This window comes from Nomascus leucogenys, chromosome 15 (assembly GCF_006542625.1).
Source record: "Nomascus leucogenys isolate Asia chromosome 15, Asia_NLE_v1, whole genome shotgun sequence".
NCBI lineage: Eukaryota > Metazoa > Chordata > Mammalia > Primates > Hylobatidae > Nomascus > Nomascus leucogenys.
In genome coordinates this window covers 64,901,253-64,920,473 of record NC_044395.1, presented here as the reverse complement: position 1 = coordinate 64,920,473, position 19,221 = coordinate 64,901,253, and the positions used below count along the sequence as shown (strand labels likewise).

The 19,221-nt window shown below is 43.2% G+C and overlaps 1 protein-coding gene and 1 non-coding gene across 4 annotated transcripts in view; one reads left to right on the top strand and one right to left on the bottom strand.

The window, feature by feature from the left end:
* The window catches only part of NUP98 (nucleoporin 98), a 126,105-nt gene that overhangs the window by 94,787 nt on the left and 12,097 nt on the right, over positions 1-19,221 (top strand). For all 3 annotated transcript variants that reach the window (XM_030794632.1, XM_030794630.1, XM_030794631.1), the window contains exons 22-28: positions 639-795; positions 3,705-4,134; positions 6,605-6,834; positions 8,084-8,350; positions 11,820-11,977; positions 14,490-14,633; positions 16,719-16,861. In XM_030794632.1, the coding sequence (XP_030650492.1) occupies positions 639-795; positions 3,705-4,134; positions 6,605-6,834; positions 8,084-8,350; positions 11,820-11,977; positions 14,490-14,633; positions 16,719-16,861 (1,529 nt within the window). The remainder of the gene's footprint in view (positions 1-638; positions 796-3,704; positions 4,135-6,604; positions 6,835-8,083; positions 8,351-11,819; positions 11,978-14,489; positions 14,634-16,718; positions 16,862-19,221) is intronic.
* On the bottom strand, positions 16,045-16,150 carry LOC115830567. The gene has a single exon (XR_004026115.1). It is a non-coding gene; the product is annotated as a small nucleolar RNA U13 (small nucleolar RNA).

The window sequence follows — 19,221 nt, the reverse complement described above, 5'->3', positions numbered from 1 at the left end:
TACTTTTGTATTTTTAGTAGAGACAGGGGTTTCACCATGTTGGTCAGTCTGGTCTCGAACTCCTGACCTCAGGTGATCAGCCCACATTGGCCTTCCAGAGTGCTGGGATTACAGGCATGAGCCACAGCCCGGCCCCAATCCCAATTTTGTAACTTTATGACTTTGTGCAAGTCATATAACATCTGTGAGTACTGATTTTTCTCTATAAAATATTACTTTGTCTACATCACAGGGTACTTTTAAGACTGTATGTGCTCCACAAAATTTAAAAATTTTAGTACCTGGTAGCCCAGGTTTCCTCAAGCTATGTCTTTACTTCCCTTTATCCCAGTGCCTTTTGGCATGTTATGTGTTTAACCTTTGGCTTATGTTTGACTTTAAAATTATTTTATCAGCAAACATAGCAACTGCTGTGTGCCAGGCTCTGGCGAGATGCTATAGATAGAAAGAAGAGAAGTATTATATGAATTCTGCCTTTCAAGGCACACACAGTGTAATGGGGTTCATCCATCACACAAATATACTAGCTCTGTACACAGCCTTGAAGAGGAGCAATATTTTTGGTTGTTGTAAACTGCATTTTTTTTGGTATGGCCTTTCTGGGAAGCACATTCATTCTATAGATATTGCCTTTTTAGATCATGAAAGCATCATTGCTTACTGATGAAGAAGATGTAGATATGGCACTGGATCAACGCTTCAGTCGCCTTCCTTCCAAAGCAGATACTTCTCAAGAAATCTGTTCTCCCAGACTCCCCATTTCAGCATCCCACTCATCGAAAACTCGTTCACTAGGTACAGTATAAAAGATGCTGTTTTACAAGAAAGCTGTATAGTCATCAAGTCCTGCTTTTCACTTTTCTTCTTCTAACCCAAGTGGACTTCTCTAGCAAATATCTGCCAGACAACTATACCTGTGACATAAGGATGCTAAGAGAAATTGTACTCATAAGTATTCATTAAGAGTAGTTGGCTGGGCGCGGTGGCTCACGCCTGTAATCCCAGCACTTTGGGAGGCCGAGGCAGGCGGATCACGAGGTCAGGAGATCGAGACCATCCTGGCTAACACGGTGAAACCCTGTCTCTACTAAAAATACAAAAAATTAGCCGGGCGTGGTGGTGGGCGCCTGTAGTCCCAGCTACTCGGAGAGGCTGAGGCAGGAGAATGGCGTGAACCTGGGAGGCGGAGCTTGCAGTGAGCCGAGACTGCGCCACTGCACTCCAGCCTGGGCGACAGAGCGAGACTCCGTCTCAAAAAAAAAAAAAAAGAGTAGTCAGGTTTTTTGTTTTTAGAGACAGAGTCTGTTGCACAGACTGGAGTGCAGTTATGCATTTGCACTCACTACAGCCTTGAACTCTTGGGCTCAAGCAGTCCTCCTGTCTCAGCCTCCTGAGTAGCTAGGACTACAGGCATATACCACGACTCAACTAATTATTTTTTTAAATGTTTATAGAGATGGATCTTGCTATCTTGCCCAGGCTGGTCTTGAACTTCTGGCCTCAAGTGATCATCCTGCCTCAGCCTCCCAAAGTGCTGAGATTACAGGTATGCGTCATTGCACCTGGCAGGAGTGGTTGGTTTTTAAGAACTAGAATTACCTCTGTTTGTGCAGATGCAGAAGTATATGGAGAAAAACAGCATTTGTGCTTTGTTTAGGTTCATGTTTTTGTTTGCTTATGAACGTGGATAAGATAGTAAGCTCTGACTTCCTAATTTTTATAACATTACTTAGTTCAGCAAGTTGTCCTGCACTGTACTCGTTTTGTGCAGTCCTTACAGCACTGTCTTACTGTCTTCTAGGGACAAGTACTGCTTCTCGTAATGCACAGAGCACATCACATTTCTACTTTTCATTAAACCTTTTTAAATTCCCAGGGAAGTGATGACGTATTTGATTTTAAAGTTTTCTCTTTTCTAGTGGGCTCGTAACTATGTGGGATTGGCAAGAAAGTTTTCGTATCAGCAAAGAACTTAAGCAGATATAGTTTCAACATATTTTGAAAGCCAGAGGAACTGGCAGAGACATCTGTTTATATTGCTTTAAAAATAAATATTTTTCAATTCTTTTGAGTTCTCTTATTATCAACTTTGCTTTTTAAAAATATTTTTAACTTCCCTTTGGTATAGAGGAAAGAAAGAAAATATATTAACCAATAAAGTATCAGTTAAACATTCTTAATAACCTTTTCCATAATGGATACTACATGAAAATCTGATACTTCAATAACTCTTAACTCCATGCTTTAGACAAAAGCCATGTAAAATTGGGAAACAGGCACTGGTAATAAGAACTGTCCTTCAGCCGGGCACAGTGGCTCATGCCTATAATCCTAGTGCTTTAGGAGGCTGAGGAAGGAGGATGGCTTGAGGCTAGGATTTGGAGAGCAGCCTGGGCAACATAGCAAGACTCCATCCCTATAATACCTAGCTAGCTAGATAAAAACTTAAATGTTAGAAAAAAATTTTTTGCCGGGCGCGGTGGCTCAAGCCTGTAATCCCAGCACTTTGGGAGGCCGAGGCGGATGGATCACGAGGTCAGGAGATTGAGACCATCCTGGCTAACACGGTGAAACCCCGTCTCTACTAAAAATACAAAAAATTAGCCAGGCGTGTTGGTGGGCGCCTGTAGTCCCAGCTACTCGGGAGGCTGAGGCAGGAGAATGGCGTGAACCCGGGAGGCGGAGCTTGCAGTGAGCCGAGATCGTGCCACTGCACTCCAGCCTGGGCAATAGAGCCGAGACTCCGTCTCAAAAAAAAAAAAAAAAAAAAAAAAAAAAAAAAAATTTTTTTTAAAGAACTATCCTTTAGAAGGTCACGTGTACAATTTTAAGATACCTGGTGTGTTTTATTTCATTGACTGTAGCATTGTTTAGGGTAGAATAGGAATTTGAGTTTTGATCTTTTATATGTCCTAAGAAATCGTTACCTTTAGGATTCTGATAAAGGCATGAGGAGTGGTGCCAGACTTACCTTGGCTTATCTCCTAGTCCTGTCACTTTGTAGATTTGGACAAGTCACTTATCTGAGCTCAGTTTTCTCCTATATACAATAGGAATGATAATAATGCTAATCATTTAAAAGTTTTTGAGGCCAAGAGCAGTGGCTCATGCCTGTGATCCCAGCACTCTAGGAGGCCGAGGCAGGTGGATTACGAGGTCAGGAGTTCAAGACCAGCCTGGCCAACATGGTGAAACTCCGTTTCTACTAAAAACACAGAAAAATTAGCCAGGCATGGTGGCGGGCACCTGTAATTCCAGCTACTCGGGAGGCTGAGGCAGAGAATTGCTTGAACCCAGGAGGCAGAGGTTGCAGTGAGCCAAGATCATGCCACTGCACTCTAGCCTGGGCTACAGGGCGAGACTCTGTCTCCAAAAAAAAAAAAAAAAAAAGTTTTTGAAGAGTGAAATGAAATAACATATACAAATGACTTATACAGAGTCTGCTGCATATTTTAAATAGTATTAACAGTGTTGTTGCTTTTATTATTGTTGTAGATACCATCATCATCATTAGAATCTTGTCCTGATTTCCTAGTTCAAAGAGTAATTTCTGCAAAATCTGACTTAGCCTGCTTCTGGTCATCCACATCTAAGTAGTTTGATAAAACATTGAATGATTTCAGCCTGATTTTTGTTATTGTTCAAGAAACAATAGCTTGTGTTTTGTAATAGTCTTTCTCCCCTTCCTTCCCTCTTCATTTCAGTTGGTGGGTTACTACAATCAAAATTTACAAGTGGAGCTTTTCTTTCACCAAGTGCCTGTGTGCAAGAATGTCGTACTCCCAGAACAGCATCTTTAATGAATATCCCATCCACATCCTCTTGGTCTGTCCCTCCACCCCTGACTTCTGTGTTCACAGTGCCCAGCCCAGCCCTTGAGGTTCCGCTGAAAACAGTGGGTACACGTAGGCAACTAGGCCTAGTCCCTCGCGAAAAGTCTGTCACCTATGGCAAGGGAAAACTCTTGATGGACATGGCCTTATTCATGGGACGCTCATTTCGTGTTGGTTGGGGTCCCAACTGGACTCTTGCTAATAGTGGAGAACAGCTGAATGGCTCTCATGAACTAGAAAATCATCAGATTGCTGATTCTATGGAGTTTGGATTCCTGCCCAATCCAGTAGCTGTTAAACCGTGAGTCACATTTCTTGATGCTTTTTGAGAAAGGCAACATGATAGGTGAAAAAAACTATTCATTATCAGGAGGATTGGGCCCTACTTTGTCATCTTTCTAGATACAGTCCTTGTGTGTGTGTGTGTGTGTGTGTATTTTTTTATTTTTGGAGACTGAGTTTCGCTCTGTTGCCCAGGCTGGGGCGCAGTGGCATGATCTCAGCTTGCTGCAACCTCTGCCGCTTGGTCTCAAGCTCTTCTCCTGCCTCAGCCTCCTGATAAGCTGGGATTACAGGCACATGCCACCACACTGAGCTAATGTTTCCTGAGCTCAAGTGATTGTCCTACCTTGGCCTCCCAAAGTGCTGGGATTACAGGTGTGAGCCACCCTGCCCAGCCTATCCTTCATTTTTAAAGTTGACTTTGAAAAAATAAAAGACAACAGCTGGGTGTGGTGGCTCACACCTGTAATCCCAGCACTTTGGGAGGCCAAGATGGGCGGATCACGAGGTCAGGAGATCGAGACCATCCTGGCTAACACGAGGAAACCTCGTCTCTACTAAAAATACAAAAAAAATTAGCCGGGCGTGGTGGTGGGCGCCTGTAGACCCAGCTACCTGGGAGGCTGAGGCAGGAGAATGGCGTGAACCCGGGAGGCGGAGCTTGCAGTGAGCCAAGATCGCGCCAGTGCACTCTATCCTGGGCGACTGAGTGAGACTCAGTCTCCAAAAAAAAAGAAAAAACGTCTCTCTTTTTTTTTTTTTTTTTTTTTTTTGAGACAGAGTCTCGCTCTGTCGCCCAGGCTGGAGTGCAGCGGCATGATCTCGGCTCACTGCAAGCTCCGCCTCCCGGGTTCACGCCATTCTCCTGCCTCAGCCTCCCAGGTAGCTGGGACTACAGGTGCCCGCCACCGCGCCCAGCTAATTTTTTTTTGTATTTTTAGTAGAGATGGGGTTTCCTCGTGGTCTTGATCTCCTGACCTCATGATCCGCCCGCTTCGGCCTCCCAAAGTGCTGGGATGACAGGTGTGAGCCACCGCACCCGGCCAACAATGTCTCTTGAACCTCACAATTAAGAATATTGATCCTAGGCCGGGCGCAGTGGCTCACGCCTGTAATCCCAGCACTTTGGGAGGCCGAGGCAGGTGGATCACGAGGTCAGGAGATCGAGACCATCCTGGCTAACACGGTGAAACCCCGTCTCTACTAAAAATACAAAAAATTAGCCGGGTGAGGTGGCGGGCACCTGTAGTCCCAGCTACTCAGGAGGCTGAGGCAGGAGAATGGCGTGAACGCCAGGGGGCGGAGCCTGCAGTGAGCCAAGATGGCGCCACTGCACTCCAGCCTGGGTGAGAGAGCGAGACTCTGTCTCCAAAAAAAAAAAAGAATATTGATCCTAAACTTAGTTATTCTAGGTTAAGCATTATCTTGTGAATTTTGAAGGTTATTAATATCAATCTTAAAAATTGGATCAAGGTGCCGGGTACAGTGGCTCACACCTGTCATCCCAGCACTTTGGGAGGCCAAGGTGGGAGGATCACCTGAGGTCAGGAGTTCGAGACCATCCTGGCCAGCATGGTGAAACCCCGTCTCTACTAAAATTACAAAAATTAGCCCGGCGTGGTGATGCACGTTTGTAATCCCAGCTACTCAGGAGGCTGAGGCAGGAGAATTGCCCTTGAACCCAGAAGGCAGAGGTTGCAGTGAGCCAAGATCACGCCACTGCATCCCAGCCTCGGCAACAGTGTGAGACTCCATCTCAAAAAAAAAAAAAAAAATTGGAGCAAGCCTAGCTTAGCTATATGCTCATTGTAATTTAGAATCAGTTCTTTAGTATCTATAAGCTTAGCCTCATGACTTTTGATACCCAAGTATAATTTGAGAAACAGGTATCCCACAATAGCTTTTGGCCCTTAAGTTTTATCCAGTTCTAAATCTGTTAGGAGTCTCATGCTTGTTATAACCTGGCCTAAGAAGACTTTGTGTTCTGAATGCATTGATCAGATGATTTTTCTTCCCCAGTATATAGCAGATAAGTTCAGTATAGTTTAAGAAACAAAATTTCTGCCGGGCGCGGTGGCTCACGCCTGTAATCCCAGCACTTTGGGAGGCCGAGGCGGGCGGATCACGAGGTCAGGAGATCGAGACCATCTTGACTAACACAGTGAAACCCCATCTCTACTAAAAATAAAAAAAATTAGCCGGGCGTGGTGGCGGGCACCTGTAGTCCCAGCTACTCGGGAGGCTGAGGCAGGAGAATGGCGTGAACCCAGGAGGCGGAGCTTGCAGTGAGCCGAGATCACAACACTGCACTCCAGCCTGGGTGACAGAGCGAGACTCCGTCTCAAAAAAAAGAAAATTTCTTTAAAACCACAGTGAAATGTCTGCATTCTGTTTGTAATCATAAAAAGAAACAGTGGTTTGGTTGAAGTGAAAATTCTAGCTTCTGTCTTAGGTTCATTTTCTATTCTATTCCTCATTTGCTCTTGTAGCTTAACTGAATCCCCATTCAAAGTTAACTTAGAAAAACTCAGTTTGAGACAAAGAAAGCCAGATGAAGACACGAAATTGTATCAGACACCTCTGGAGCTCAAATTAAAACACAGCACTGTCCATGTGGATGAACTGTGTCCTCTCATTGTCCCCAATCCGGGAGTTGCTGTCATTCATGACTATGCAGATTGGGTTAAAGAAGCATCAGGAGACTTACAAGAAGCACAAAGTGAGTACACACTATGTTTCTAATCTTTGACGTCCCAATAATAGGGGTGGTATCATATGTTCACGGGAGGATGAATTTCCTGACACCAGTCTAGCAGGTAAATGCCTGTGCTTGTCATTTTCTGAGGTTGAGTTTAACTAAGCAGATTCCCAAGCAAGAAGAAATTGTCACTATGTTCTTGTCACTTTGTTCTTTTACCTGTTAATGTGCAAATTCTTCCACAAAGAACTGTAGCAAGTCAAATCCTTGGATTTATAAAATTGCATATCTTACCCAATCCAGAGAACGTAGGGAGAGAAATACATTCCTTCTTGCTTTACTTTTTTTTTTTTTTTTTTTTGAGACAGAGTCTCACTCTGTCACTGTAGCCGGGACTACAGGCGCGCACCACCACTCCCAGCTAATTTTTGTATTCTTAGTAGAGATGGGGTTTCACCATGTTGGCCAGGATTGTCTCGATCTCTTGACCTCGTGATCTGCCCACCTCGACCTCCCAAAGTGCTGGGATTACAGGCGTGAGCCACCGCGCCCGGCCCCTTCTTGCTTTTCTAAGTCCTATCCATTCTTCCGTGTCCAGCTCAAGTACTGTTGGTCTTCTCAACAGCTTTGTTGTAATTCCTCTTCCTGGCTTCTCTCAAGATTGCCTTTCTCCTCTATCATGACCATGTTTTTCTGAATCAATACTTTTATAAAGGGGTTACCTAATTTGTTAATATTTCAAACAGTAGAAAAATCATTTTGTTTAGCAAATCACCTTTATTGAAAAATGGGCTGTTTTAGAATGTCCTATGCCACACATGTTGGGATTTATGTTCCTTCAGTTCTTTGTATTTACTTAATCGTCTCATTGTCTTTTCAAATGTGTAAGTTATTTTACCAGTGCATACTTGTAAATGGCTTAAATGATAAACAGTGCTTTTGTAGATAGATTTTTGTAGACAGAATTTGATCAAAGTAGATATCATCTGAGATGACTAGCCATAATTAGGCTTGGGGAACCTGTTTAATGGTTACATTTGTTATGTAAGTACCACAGAAACATGATATGAGCAAGCATTTATGTATACCATGTACTTCTGGAAATTGTAATATGAAACTGAGTGAGGTAGAGGCAGATTCAGGGTAATCAACTTGAGTAGTTGTTTGAGATGTCTATTATGTATTTTTAACATCACAGTTAGAAGGATGCCCTCTGTGAAGCTGTTGTAAGACTTTGTCTCATAACGTTGTTTTTCTCTTCCTGCCTTAGTTGTGAAGCACTGGAGCCTGACATGGACACTATGTGAAGCCCTATGGGGCCACCTGAAGGAGCTTGACAGCCAGCTAAATGAACCCTGTGAATACATTCAAATTCTGGAGCGAAGAAGAGCTTTCTCCCGCTGGCTATCCTGTACTGCCACACCTCAGATTGAAGAGGAAGTCTCCTTAACCCAAAAAAACAGCCCTGTGGAGGCTGTATTCAGCTACCTCACAGGCAAAAGGATCAGTGAGGCCTGCTCTCTGGCCCAGCAGTCAGGTGGGGAAGGCATATGGTCCTTCTCTGCACCTCTGTCGCCTTCCTACTCACTGCCTCCTACCGCTCCCCCCTAATTGTGGTTTGGCTTCTAGCCTATGAGTGTTAATTATGGACTTCCCAGGAAGATTGCTGGTTCTTGTGGAATACGTAATATAACATAAAATTTAAATTTTAATCAAGTAAACAATGTTCAAGGTCCTAAACAGAGAATTAGAAGACATAGTTCAGCTGGGCGCAGTGGCTCACGCCTGTAATTCCAACACTGCGGGAGGCCAAGGTGGGTAGATCACACCCACCTATTCCTGTAGAATAGGAACCATGACTTTTTTTTTTTTTTTTTTTTTTTGGAGACAGTTTCACTCTTGTTGCCCAGGCTGGAGTACAATGGTGTGATCTCGGCTCACTGCAACCTCCTCCTCCTGGGTTCAAGCGATTCTCCTGCCTCAGCCTCCCAAGTAGCTGAGATTACAGGTGCCTGCTACCATGCCTGGCTAATTTTTGTATTTTAGTAGAGACAGGGTTTCACTAAGTTGGTCAGGCTGGTCTCAAACTCCTGACCTCAGGTGATCCACCCACCTTGGCCTCCCAAAGTGCTGGAATTACAGGCGTGAGCCACTGCACCCAGCCGAACTATGTCTTCTAATTCTTTTTTTAGGACCTTAAACATTGTTTACTTGATTAAAATTTAAATTTTATATTACATTTGTAATAAAACTAGAAACCATAGATAAGCTATAAATCAAAATCACCCAAATCCTGTGACTACTACTCACTGCAAACATTTTAATGTTTAATTTGTACTTAATTCTTTACTTTGTAATATATACAAATATGTCCAGACACTGTGACATATGCATGTGAACTTTTCAAAGGTGATATCCTGCCGTGTATTATATTCTGTTCTTTTCATGTGGCACATTACAAATGCCCTGTAATACAGATAATTATCAAATGCTTCTTAGCATTCTTTGATGTATAAATGTACCATATTAGTAAATTTCTTCCTTCACATTGAGACTGTTTTTTTAAACTATAAGCAGTACTCTGAATTACTATAAAATATGTTCTATATCAATTCACTTCATTCAAATAAATATATAGAAGTTGAGTTTCTGGGTTGAGGTACTCACTGGCTTTTTAAAAGGAATTTATATGCATATATTTACTTTTTTAAGTTACCTTTCACTAATGAGGCAATTCAGCAAGTAATGACTGCCTAGATATAAATCTTTTTTTTTTTTAAGACAGAGTCTGTCTCTGTGTTAACCAGGCTGCTGGAGTGCAGTGGAATGATCTCAGCTCACTGCAACCTCCACCTCCTGGGTTCAAGCGATTCTCTTGCTTCAGCCTCCTGAGTAGCTGGGATTACAGGTGCCTGCCACCATGCCCAGCTAGTTTTTTGTTTGTTTGTTTTTAGTAGAGACAGGGTTTCGTCATGTTGGCCAGGGCGGTCTCAAACTCCTGACTTCCAGTGATCTACCCACTTTGGCCTCCCGAGTGCTGGGATTACAGGCGTGAGCCACCGTGCCTGGCCATAAAGTCTTGATAAGAATACAGGATGGCATAGTTCAGCTTAATCTCATATGATTAGATCCTTATTCAAACCTTGATTGTTGGAACCTAATTTATCCAGAGCCAACTAATTGGAGCCATCGACTATTTATTTTGAAGGGTTTTGCCAGTTTTGGGATTATAAGGAACAAATCACAGGAAGAGCCAGAATCAGTAAGCTATATAAAGGGCTTGCATTCCACTATCACTACACATTTAGCCTGGTAGCTTCCTTTTTTTTCTTTTCTTTTTATTTCTTAAATAGAGATGGGGTCTGTATGTTGACCAGGCTGGTCTCAAACTCCTGGCCTCAAGCAGCCCTCCTGCCTCAGCCTCCCAAAGTGCTGGGGTTAGAGGCGTGAGCCACCACATCCAGCCTCAGCCTGGTACTATTTATGGTCTTTGTGCATTTGTACAGTGAGAATTTATCTTTGGGATTGATCTTCTATGAACTCACAATGATTTTGAATCATTAAAAAAAGGTTATGCTCACCAGGACGCCAACATGTAGTAGGAGAGGATCTTAAGGTATGCCAGAAGTCAGATTCTTAGGGCTATTCATTCATAAACTCTACTTTCTTCCTTTGTATTTTGACTCTAAGGCTAAACCTCTGGTAAAGGTACTGCCTTTTAGGTTACTAAAAGCTTTTGCTTTACTACTCCCCCTTTTTTTTGTTTTTGTTTTTTGTTTTGTTTTTGGTTTTGTTTTTCAAGACAGAGTCTCACTCTGTCCCCCAGGATGGAGTGCAGTGGCATAATCTTGGCTCACTACAACCTTCGCCTCCTGGGTTCAAGCGATTCTCCTGCCTCAGCCTCCTGAGTAGCTGGGATTACAGGTAACATGCCACCACACTAGGCTAATTTTTGTATTTTTAGTAGAGATGCTGTTTCGTCATGTTGGCCAGGCTGGTCTCGAACTCCTGACCTCAGGTGATCCGCCCACCTTAGCCTCCCAAAGTGCTGGGATTACAGGCATGAACCACTGCCTCTGGCCTTTTTCTTTCCTCCCCCCACCCCCACACCGAGATAGAGTCCTGGTCTGTCACCCAGGCTGGAATGCAGTGGTGCAATCTCTGTTTACTGCAATTTCTGCCTTCTGGGTTCAAGTGATTCTTGTGCCTCAGCCTCTTGAGTAGCCGAGACTCCAGTCACATGCCACCAGGCCAGGCTAATTTTTGTATTTTTAGTAGAGACAAGGTTTCACCATGTTGGCCAGGTTGGTCTCGAACTCCTGACCCCAAGTGATTTGCCCGCCTTAGCTTCCCAGAGCACTGGGATTACAGGTGTGAGCCACCATGCCCAGTGTTTTCCTCCATTTTTCCTTTTTATGTTTAAGATAGAGTCTCACTCTTGTTGCCCAGGCTGGAGTGCAATGGTGCGATCTTGGCTCACTGCAACCTCCATCTCATGGGTTCAAGCGATTCTGCTGCCTTAGCCTTCCAAGTAGCTGGGATTACAGGTGTGCACCAGCACGCCTGGCGATTTTTGTATTTTTAATAGGGACGAGGTTTCACCATGTTGGTCAGGCTGGTCTCGAACTCCTGACTTCAAGTAATCCACCTGCCTTGGCCTCCCAAAGTGCTGGGATTACAGGCATTAGCCACAATGCCGGGCTGTTTTCCTCTATTTTGTAGCTGAGGTGTCTTGCCTAGTATCACAGAAGTAGTGGTAGATCTGTTGTTGATTTCTATATGCTATTCAGTCTATAGGTCATTTAGGTTAAACTACTTTGCAAATTTTCTATCCAAGCAGAAAATGGTAAGTTTTTGATCACTATTTTGGCACCACTGCAGAAAGCAGTTACCAATGTTAAGTCCTCCCTTCTGAAGGCTGGAAAAAATAAAGATAATGCCCCCAAGTGTTTGATGAAGTCCATAAACCCTTAGTAATAACCAAAAAACTTCCATTTCTCTTATAGGTGATCATCGTCTTGCTCTTCTTTTATCTCAGTTTGTGGGTAGCCAGTCAGTCCGGGAGCTGCTCACCATGCAGTTGGTGGATTGGCATCAGCTCCAAGCAGACTCCTTCATCCAGGATGAGAGACTGCGCATCTTTGCTCTGTTGGCTGGAAAACCGGTATCTTCTACTTTTACCATAATATCTCACATTGGTTTTTTCATAAATTGAAGCTGGTTTGAGGTTGAGGCAAGGAGTCATCTTTGTAAATTGTGCACAGTTACACAAAATGTGTTACGCATTGGACAATTTTCAAACTACAGAGGCAGGCATGCACACTTTTAAAAATCTAGTTGTATAGAAATTAAAATGTTAAAATGTATCATATCCCATATCATATAGTGGTAAACAATATAAATTATCTTCCCAGAAATATTCTAGTTTAGTTAATTAATTAATTTTTTTGAGACAGGGTCTGGCTCTGTTGCCTAGGCAGGAGTACAGTGGGGTGATCTTGGCTCACTGCATCCTCCATCTCCTAAGTTCAAGTGATCCTCTCACCTGAGCCTGCCAAGTAGCTGGGACTACAGGCACACACCACCATACACAGCTAATTTTTAAGTCTACATCCACATGTATGTGTTGTTGCTATTTACATGTTTGTATATACAAATGAAATAAATTATACATAGGAGTTCTGTGATTTTTTTAATTTTTATTTTGTTCATTTAAAAAAGAATTTATAGGCCTGGCACAGTGGCTCAAGCCTGTAATCCCAGCACTTTGGGAGGCCGAGGCGGGCGGATCACAAGGTCAGGAAATCGAGACTATCCTGGCTAACACGGTGAAACCCCGTCTCTACTAAAAATACAAAAAATTAACCGGGCGTGGTGGTGGGCGCATGTGGTCCCAGCTACTCGGGAGGCTGAGGCAGGAGAATGGCGTGAACCCGGGAGGCAGAGTTTGCAGTGAGCCAAGACTGTGCTACTGCACTCCAGCCTGGGTGACAGAGCGAGACTCCATCTCAAAAAAAAAAAAAAAAAAAAAAAAAAAAAAATTTATAGCAATAGGGTCTCAGTATGTTGCCTAGGCTCGACTTGAACTCCTGGCCTAAAGGGATCCTGCCACCTACAGGTCTCCCAAAGTGTTGAGATTACAGGCATGAGCCACCACACCAGCCCTGCAGCTTTTTTTTTTTTTTTTTTTCCTTGAGACTCGCTCTGTTGCCCAGGTTGGAGTGCAGTGGCGCTATCTCGGCTCACTGCAAGCTCCGCCTCGCAAGTTCACGTCATTCTCCTGCCTCAGCCTCCCAAGTAGCTGGGACTATAGGCACCTGCCACCATGCCTGGCTAATTTTTTGTATTTTAAGTAGAGACAGAGTTTCACCGTGTTAGCCAGGATGGTCTCAATCTCCTGACCTCATGATCCGCCCACCTCGGCCTCCTGAAGTGCTGGGATTACAAGCGTGAGCCACCGCGCCTGACCCCCTGCAGCTTTTTTTTGTTTTAAACCGACTATATGTGAATATTTTTTCATGTCATGAAGCTTTTTTTTTTTTTTTTTTTTTGAGATGGAGTTTTGCTCTTGTCGACCAGGCTGGAGTGCAGTGGCACAATCTTGGCTCTGTGTCCCGGGATCAGGTGATTCTCCTGCCTCAGTCTCCCAAGTAGCTGGGATTACAGGCACCTACTACCATGCCTGGCTAATTTTTGTATTTTTAGTAGAGACGGGGTTTCACCATGTTGGCCAGGCCGGTCCCAAACTCCCAACCTCAGGTGATCCACCCACCTCAGCCTCTGAAAGTGCTGGGATTACAGGCATGATCCCCTGCACCCGGCTTTTGTGTGTGTGTGTGTGTGTGTGTGTGTATTTTTAATAGAAACGGGGTTTCACCATGTTGGCCAGGCTGGTCTGGAACTCCTGACCTCAGGTAATCAGACCACCTCGGCCTCCCAAAGTGCTGGGATTATAGGTGTGAGCCACAATGCCTGGCTGCCATTATTCTTTTTTATAGCCACTTGTGTTCCATTTTATGGCTGTTGGGTTATAATTATTTTAAGCTATTCCTCTTATCACTGCCTATCTCTTATATTATTATCTTAAAGTATTATAAATTTAAATTTTCAGAAATAAAAATGTAGCTGGTCAGAACTTATGCTTGTTTTAAAGCTTCATACATTGACAACCGTACACAATGAGAAGACCTCTCTGCTCTCAATGGCTCTCATCTCATTTGAGTACTGATTGATTATTTGTTTAAATCCTGGTACCAGCCACAGTGGCTGATTCCTGTAATCACAATGCTTTGGGAGGCTGAGGAGGGAGGATTGCTTGACACCAGGAATTCAAAGACACCTGGGCCACATAGTGCAACTCTGTATCAATCGATCGATCAGTTGGTCAATAAAAATAAATAATCAATATTCCCTCTCACTAGCTATGAGATTTTATTATATTTGTATATTTTATATATTTGTATATTTTTTATTACAAAACTTTTAAAATATACAAAAATTTGTATTTTTTATATTTATTGTGTATTTATATTTATTGTATATTTATTATATTTGTATATTTTATATCTGAATCATTTAAAATGTTCCTTCATTTAAAATATTCACTTCAGTGTTATTGCACACACAGGTAATAACAAGGTAGAATGTAGCTATGGTGATGATTTTGTTTCCCACAGGTGTGGCAGCTCTCAGAAAAGAAGCAAATAAACGTGTGCTCCCAGTTGGATTGGAAACGCTCCCTGGCTATCCATCTTTGGTATTTGCTTCCACCAACAGCCTCCATTTCTAGGGCACTCAGCATGTATGAAGAAGCATTTCAGGTATATGTGGCCAATGGAGCGAAGCAAAAATCTTGCTGGGTGTTAAAGTATTGTAAAATTGAAGTGGAGCCAGGAAATCTGATGGGAAACTATCCTTTACTCCTTCCTCTGGACAAGGCTACTTCCCCAAGTGTCTGTTTTTATTTTATTTAATATCATGAGATTCCACAGTTGACTTTCTCACTGCTGTTTTCCTGCCTCTAAATCAGAGGGTTCTTCATTTCTAATGTTGTCTTACTTCTTTGGGAATTCCCTGTTATACAGCTTGACCTCAGATTTGGTTTATCTTCAAACTTAGTTCTGAAATTTGCCTCTAAATACAATATTTTGTATTCCTTGTCAGTTTGAGGTTAATGTATTATTACTTTTAATGCCATCAGTTCTTGAATTATCTTACTGTTCATGTTTTATACTTGTCTTTCATATTGTTCTCTCAGAATTATTTGTCAGGAGGGAGACTTGAAACTTGAGTATATTAAGAATTGTGGCAAGATAAGTATGGGGAGGTTAGTGATAGCTACTTGAAATCTTTACCAGTGCATTGAAGACAGGTGAAATATATCATTGACCAAAAAATGTTTAAAATCCCTGATAGATCCTTTGGGTTGTCTATTCACTTTTTTTTTGAGATGGAGTCTCGCTTTGTAGCCCAGGCTGGAGTGCAGTAGCGCGATCTTGGCTCACTGCAACCTCCGCCTCCCGGGTTCAAGCGATTCTCCTGCCTCAGCCTTCTGAGTAGCTGGGACTACAGGCATGTGCAACTACGCCTGGCTAATTTTTTGTATTTTTAGTAGAGATGTGGTTTCACCATGTTAGCCAGGATGGTCTCGATCTTCTGACCTCATGATCTGCCAGCCTCAGCCTCCCTAAGTGCTAGGATTACAGGCGTGAGCCACCGTGCCCAGGTTGTTGTTTTTTTTTTTTTATCGAGATCGGGTCTCACTCTGTCACCCAAAACTTGAGTGGCATGCAGTGGGCCAATTACAGCTCATTGCAGCCTTGACCTCCTGGGCTCAGGTGACCCTCCTGCCTCAGCCTCCTGAGTAGCTGGGACCACAGGTGCATACCACCATGCCTGGCTAATTAAAAAAAAAAAAATTTTTGGCTGGGCGCGGTGGCTCACGCTTGTAATCCCAGCACTTTGGGAGGCCAAGGCGGGCGGATCACGAGGTCAGGAGATCGAGACCACGGTGAAACCCCGTCTCTACTAAAAAATACAAAAAATTAGCTGGGCGTGGTGGCAGGCGCCTGTAGTCCCAGCTACTCGGAGAGGCTGAGGCAGGAGAATGGCGTGAACCTGGGAGGCGGAGCTTGCTGTGAGCCAAGATTGCGCCACTGCACTCCAGCCTGGGCGACAGAGCGAGACTCCTTCTCAAAAAAAAAAAAAAAAAATTTTTTTCTTATCTTTTTATGTCAGACGGGTAATATGCCAATATCTTCACAAGGTTCGAGGGTGGCACATCTCACGCATGCATGCATGAACACCCAATCATCATGCTCATGAACTACAAAAAAATATAATTTTATTTTTTTATTTGTAGAGATGGGGTCTTGCTTTGTTGCCCTGGCAGGTCTTGAACTACTTGGCTCAAGCAGTTCTCCCACTTTCAAAGTGCTGGGATTATAGGCTCAAGCCACTGCACATGGTTGTCTATTCATTGTTAATACAGGTCTCTTAAGTATTTGAAACATAATGGCATCTAGGCCAGGTGCAGTCATTCACACCTCTAATCCCAGCACTTTGGGAGGCCAAGGCAGGCGTATCACCTGAGGTCAGGAGTTCGAGACCAGCCTGGCTGACATGGCAAAACACTGTCACTACTAAAAATACAAAAATTAGCCGGGTGTGGTGGTGTGCAGCTGTAATCCCAGCTACTCAGGAGGCTGAGGGCTGAGGCAGGAGAGTTGCTTGAACCTGGGAAGCGGAGGTTGCAGTGAGCCGAGATTGTCCCACTGCACTCCAGCCTGGGTGACAGAGTGAGACTCCGTCTCAAAAAAAAAAAAAAAAAAAGAAAAGAAAACATGATGGCATCTAGTAAAACTGACTAGGAGCTAATGTATTGTTTTATCAAATTATTCCTTCAGAATACCTCTGACAGTGACAGATATGCCTGCTCCCCACTTCCTTCATATCTGGAGGGTTCTGGCTATGTGATAACAGAGGAGCAAAACTCACAGACACCACTTCGAGATGTCTGCTTTCACCTTCTAAAACTCTACAGTGACAGGTAAATGAGAGCCAGGCTTTGTTGTCACTTGAGTGCCCCATGAGCCCCAAGGGAGTCCTTTGCTGCATCCTTTCCCTTTTATATGTCCCCAGATTGCTGTAAGTCCATATAAACTACCAAATACAACTTACAGTAGTTGAATGGAAAGAGCATTAGAACTAGAATTAGAAGTCTAAAAATTATTTTAATCAACTTTAATGAGTATAGTTTACATACAATAAAGTATGCAGTGTGATAAGTTTTATAGTAATTATCGCATTGTAACTATCATTACAGCTAAGCCGATATTTCCACTACCATTGAAAAACTCCTGTGTGCCCCTTTGCAATCAGTCAGATACCTATTGACTAGTTGTTTGTTACTATAAATAAGTTTTGCTGGTCTAGAATTTTATGTGGAGATCATACTGTATGTTCCTTGTGCCTAGCTTTTTTGATTCTGCATAATAATTTTGAGATTTTTTTTATGTTTGTATGTATCAAAAGTTAGTTTTGGGTTTTTTTTGGGGGGGTTACATGATTTATATATCTATTCATTTGTTGATGGACAGTTAGGTTTTCTTATTTTTGGCCATTATTGATAAATCTGCTATGAACATACCCAGAAGTAATTGTATCATTTTTATATTCCCACCAATAATGTGTAATATCTCTAGTTGCTCCAAATCCTCTTTAAAATTTGGTATTATTAGTTGTTTAAATTTTACCATTTTATTGGGCATGTAGTACTTGGTTTGTGTGTGTATATGTGAATCTGTGCATACATGTTTATTAAAAAACGCAGGCGGCTGGGTGCGGTGGCTCACGCCTGTAGTCCCAGCACTTTTGGAGGCCGAGGTGTGCGAATCACAAGGTCAGGAGATCAAGACCATCGTGGCTAACACGGTGAAACCCTGTCTCTACTAAAAATACAAAAAAATTAGCTGGGTGTGGTGGCGGACGCCTGTAGTCCCAGCTACTCGGGAGGCTGAGGCAGGAGAATGACGTGAACCCGGGAGGCAGAGCTTGCAGTGAGCAGAGATCACGCCACTGCACTCCAGCCTGGGCAACACAGCGAGACTCCATCTCAAAAATAAAAAAATAAAAAAAAAATGCAGACAGCCGGGCACGCTGGCTCACGCCTGTAATCCCAGCACTTTGGGAGGCTGAGGCGGGTGGATCACTTGATGTCAGGGAGTTTGAGATCAGCCTGGCCAACGTGGTGAAACCCCATCTCTACTAAAAATACGAAAATTAGCCGGGTGTGTGGTAGGCACCTGTAATCTCAGCTACCTAGGAGGCTGAGGCAGGAAAATCAGTTGAACCTGGGAGTTGGAGGTTGCAGTGAGTCAAGATCACGCCACTGCAGTCCAGTCTGGGTGATGAAACAAGACTCTGTCTCAAAAAAAAAAAAAGAAAAAAGAAAAAAAAAATGCAGGCCAGGCTTTTTTTTTTTTTTTTTTTTTTTTTTTGGATTTTTAATAGAAACGGGGTTTCACCATGTTGGCCAGGCTGGTCTGGAACTCCTGACCTCAGGTAATCCTACCACCTCAGCCTCCCAAAGTGCTGGGATTACAGGTGTGAGCCACAGTGCCTGGCTGGCATTATTCTTTTTTATAGCCACTTGTGTTCCATTTTATGGCTATTGGGTTATAATTATTTTAAGCCTGCTTTTTTTTTTTTTTTTTTTTTTTTTTGAGACAGAGTCTCACTCAGTCACTCAGGCTGGAGTGCAGTGGTGCAGTCTCGGCTCACTGCAAGCTCTGCCTCCCGGGTTCATGCCATTCTCCTGCCTTAGCCTCCCGAGTAGCTGGGAATACAGGTGCCTGCCACCACGCCTGGCTAATTTTTTGTATTTTTAGTACAGATGGGGTTTCACCATGTTAGCCAGGATGGTCTGGATCTCCTGACCTCAAGTGATCTGCCCACCTCAGCCTCCCAAAGTGCTGGGATTACAGGCATGAGCCACCGCACCCGGCCAGATTTACTGTTTTAACCATTTTAAGCATACTGTTTAGTGGCATTAAGTATATTCACATTGCTATACAATCATCACCACCCTCTCCAGAACTTTTTCATCTTCCCATGTTGGAAATTCTCATTGTTTCATTTGCATTTCCCTAATGTCTAATGATGTTGAACACTTTGTCATGTGCTTATTTACCATCGATACATCTTTGCTAAAATGTCTATTACAGGCGTGAGCCATTGCATCCAGCCTTGTTTTGTTAGCCAAGATGGTCTCGATCTCCTGACCTCGTGATCCGCCCGCCTTGGCCTCCCAAAGTGCTGGGATTACAGGCATGAGCCACCGCACCCGGCCTAAAGTCACAAAATTTATTAGCATCAAGTTACTAATAACATTTCCTTGTTAACCATTTT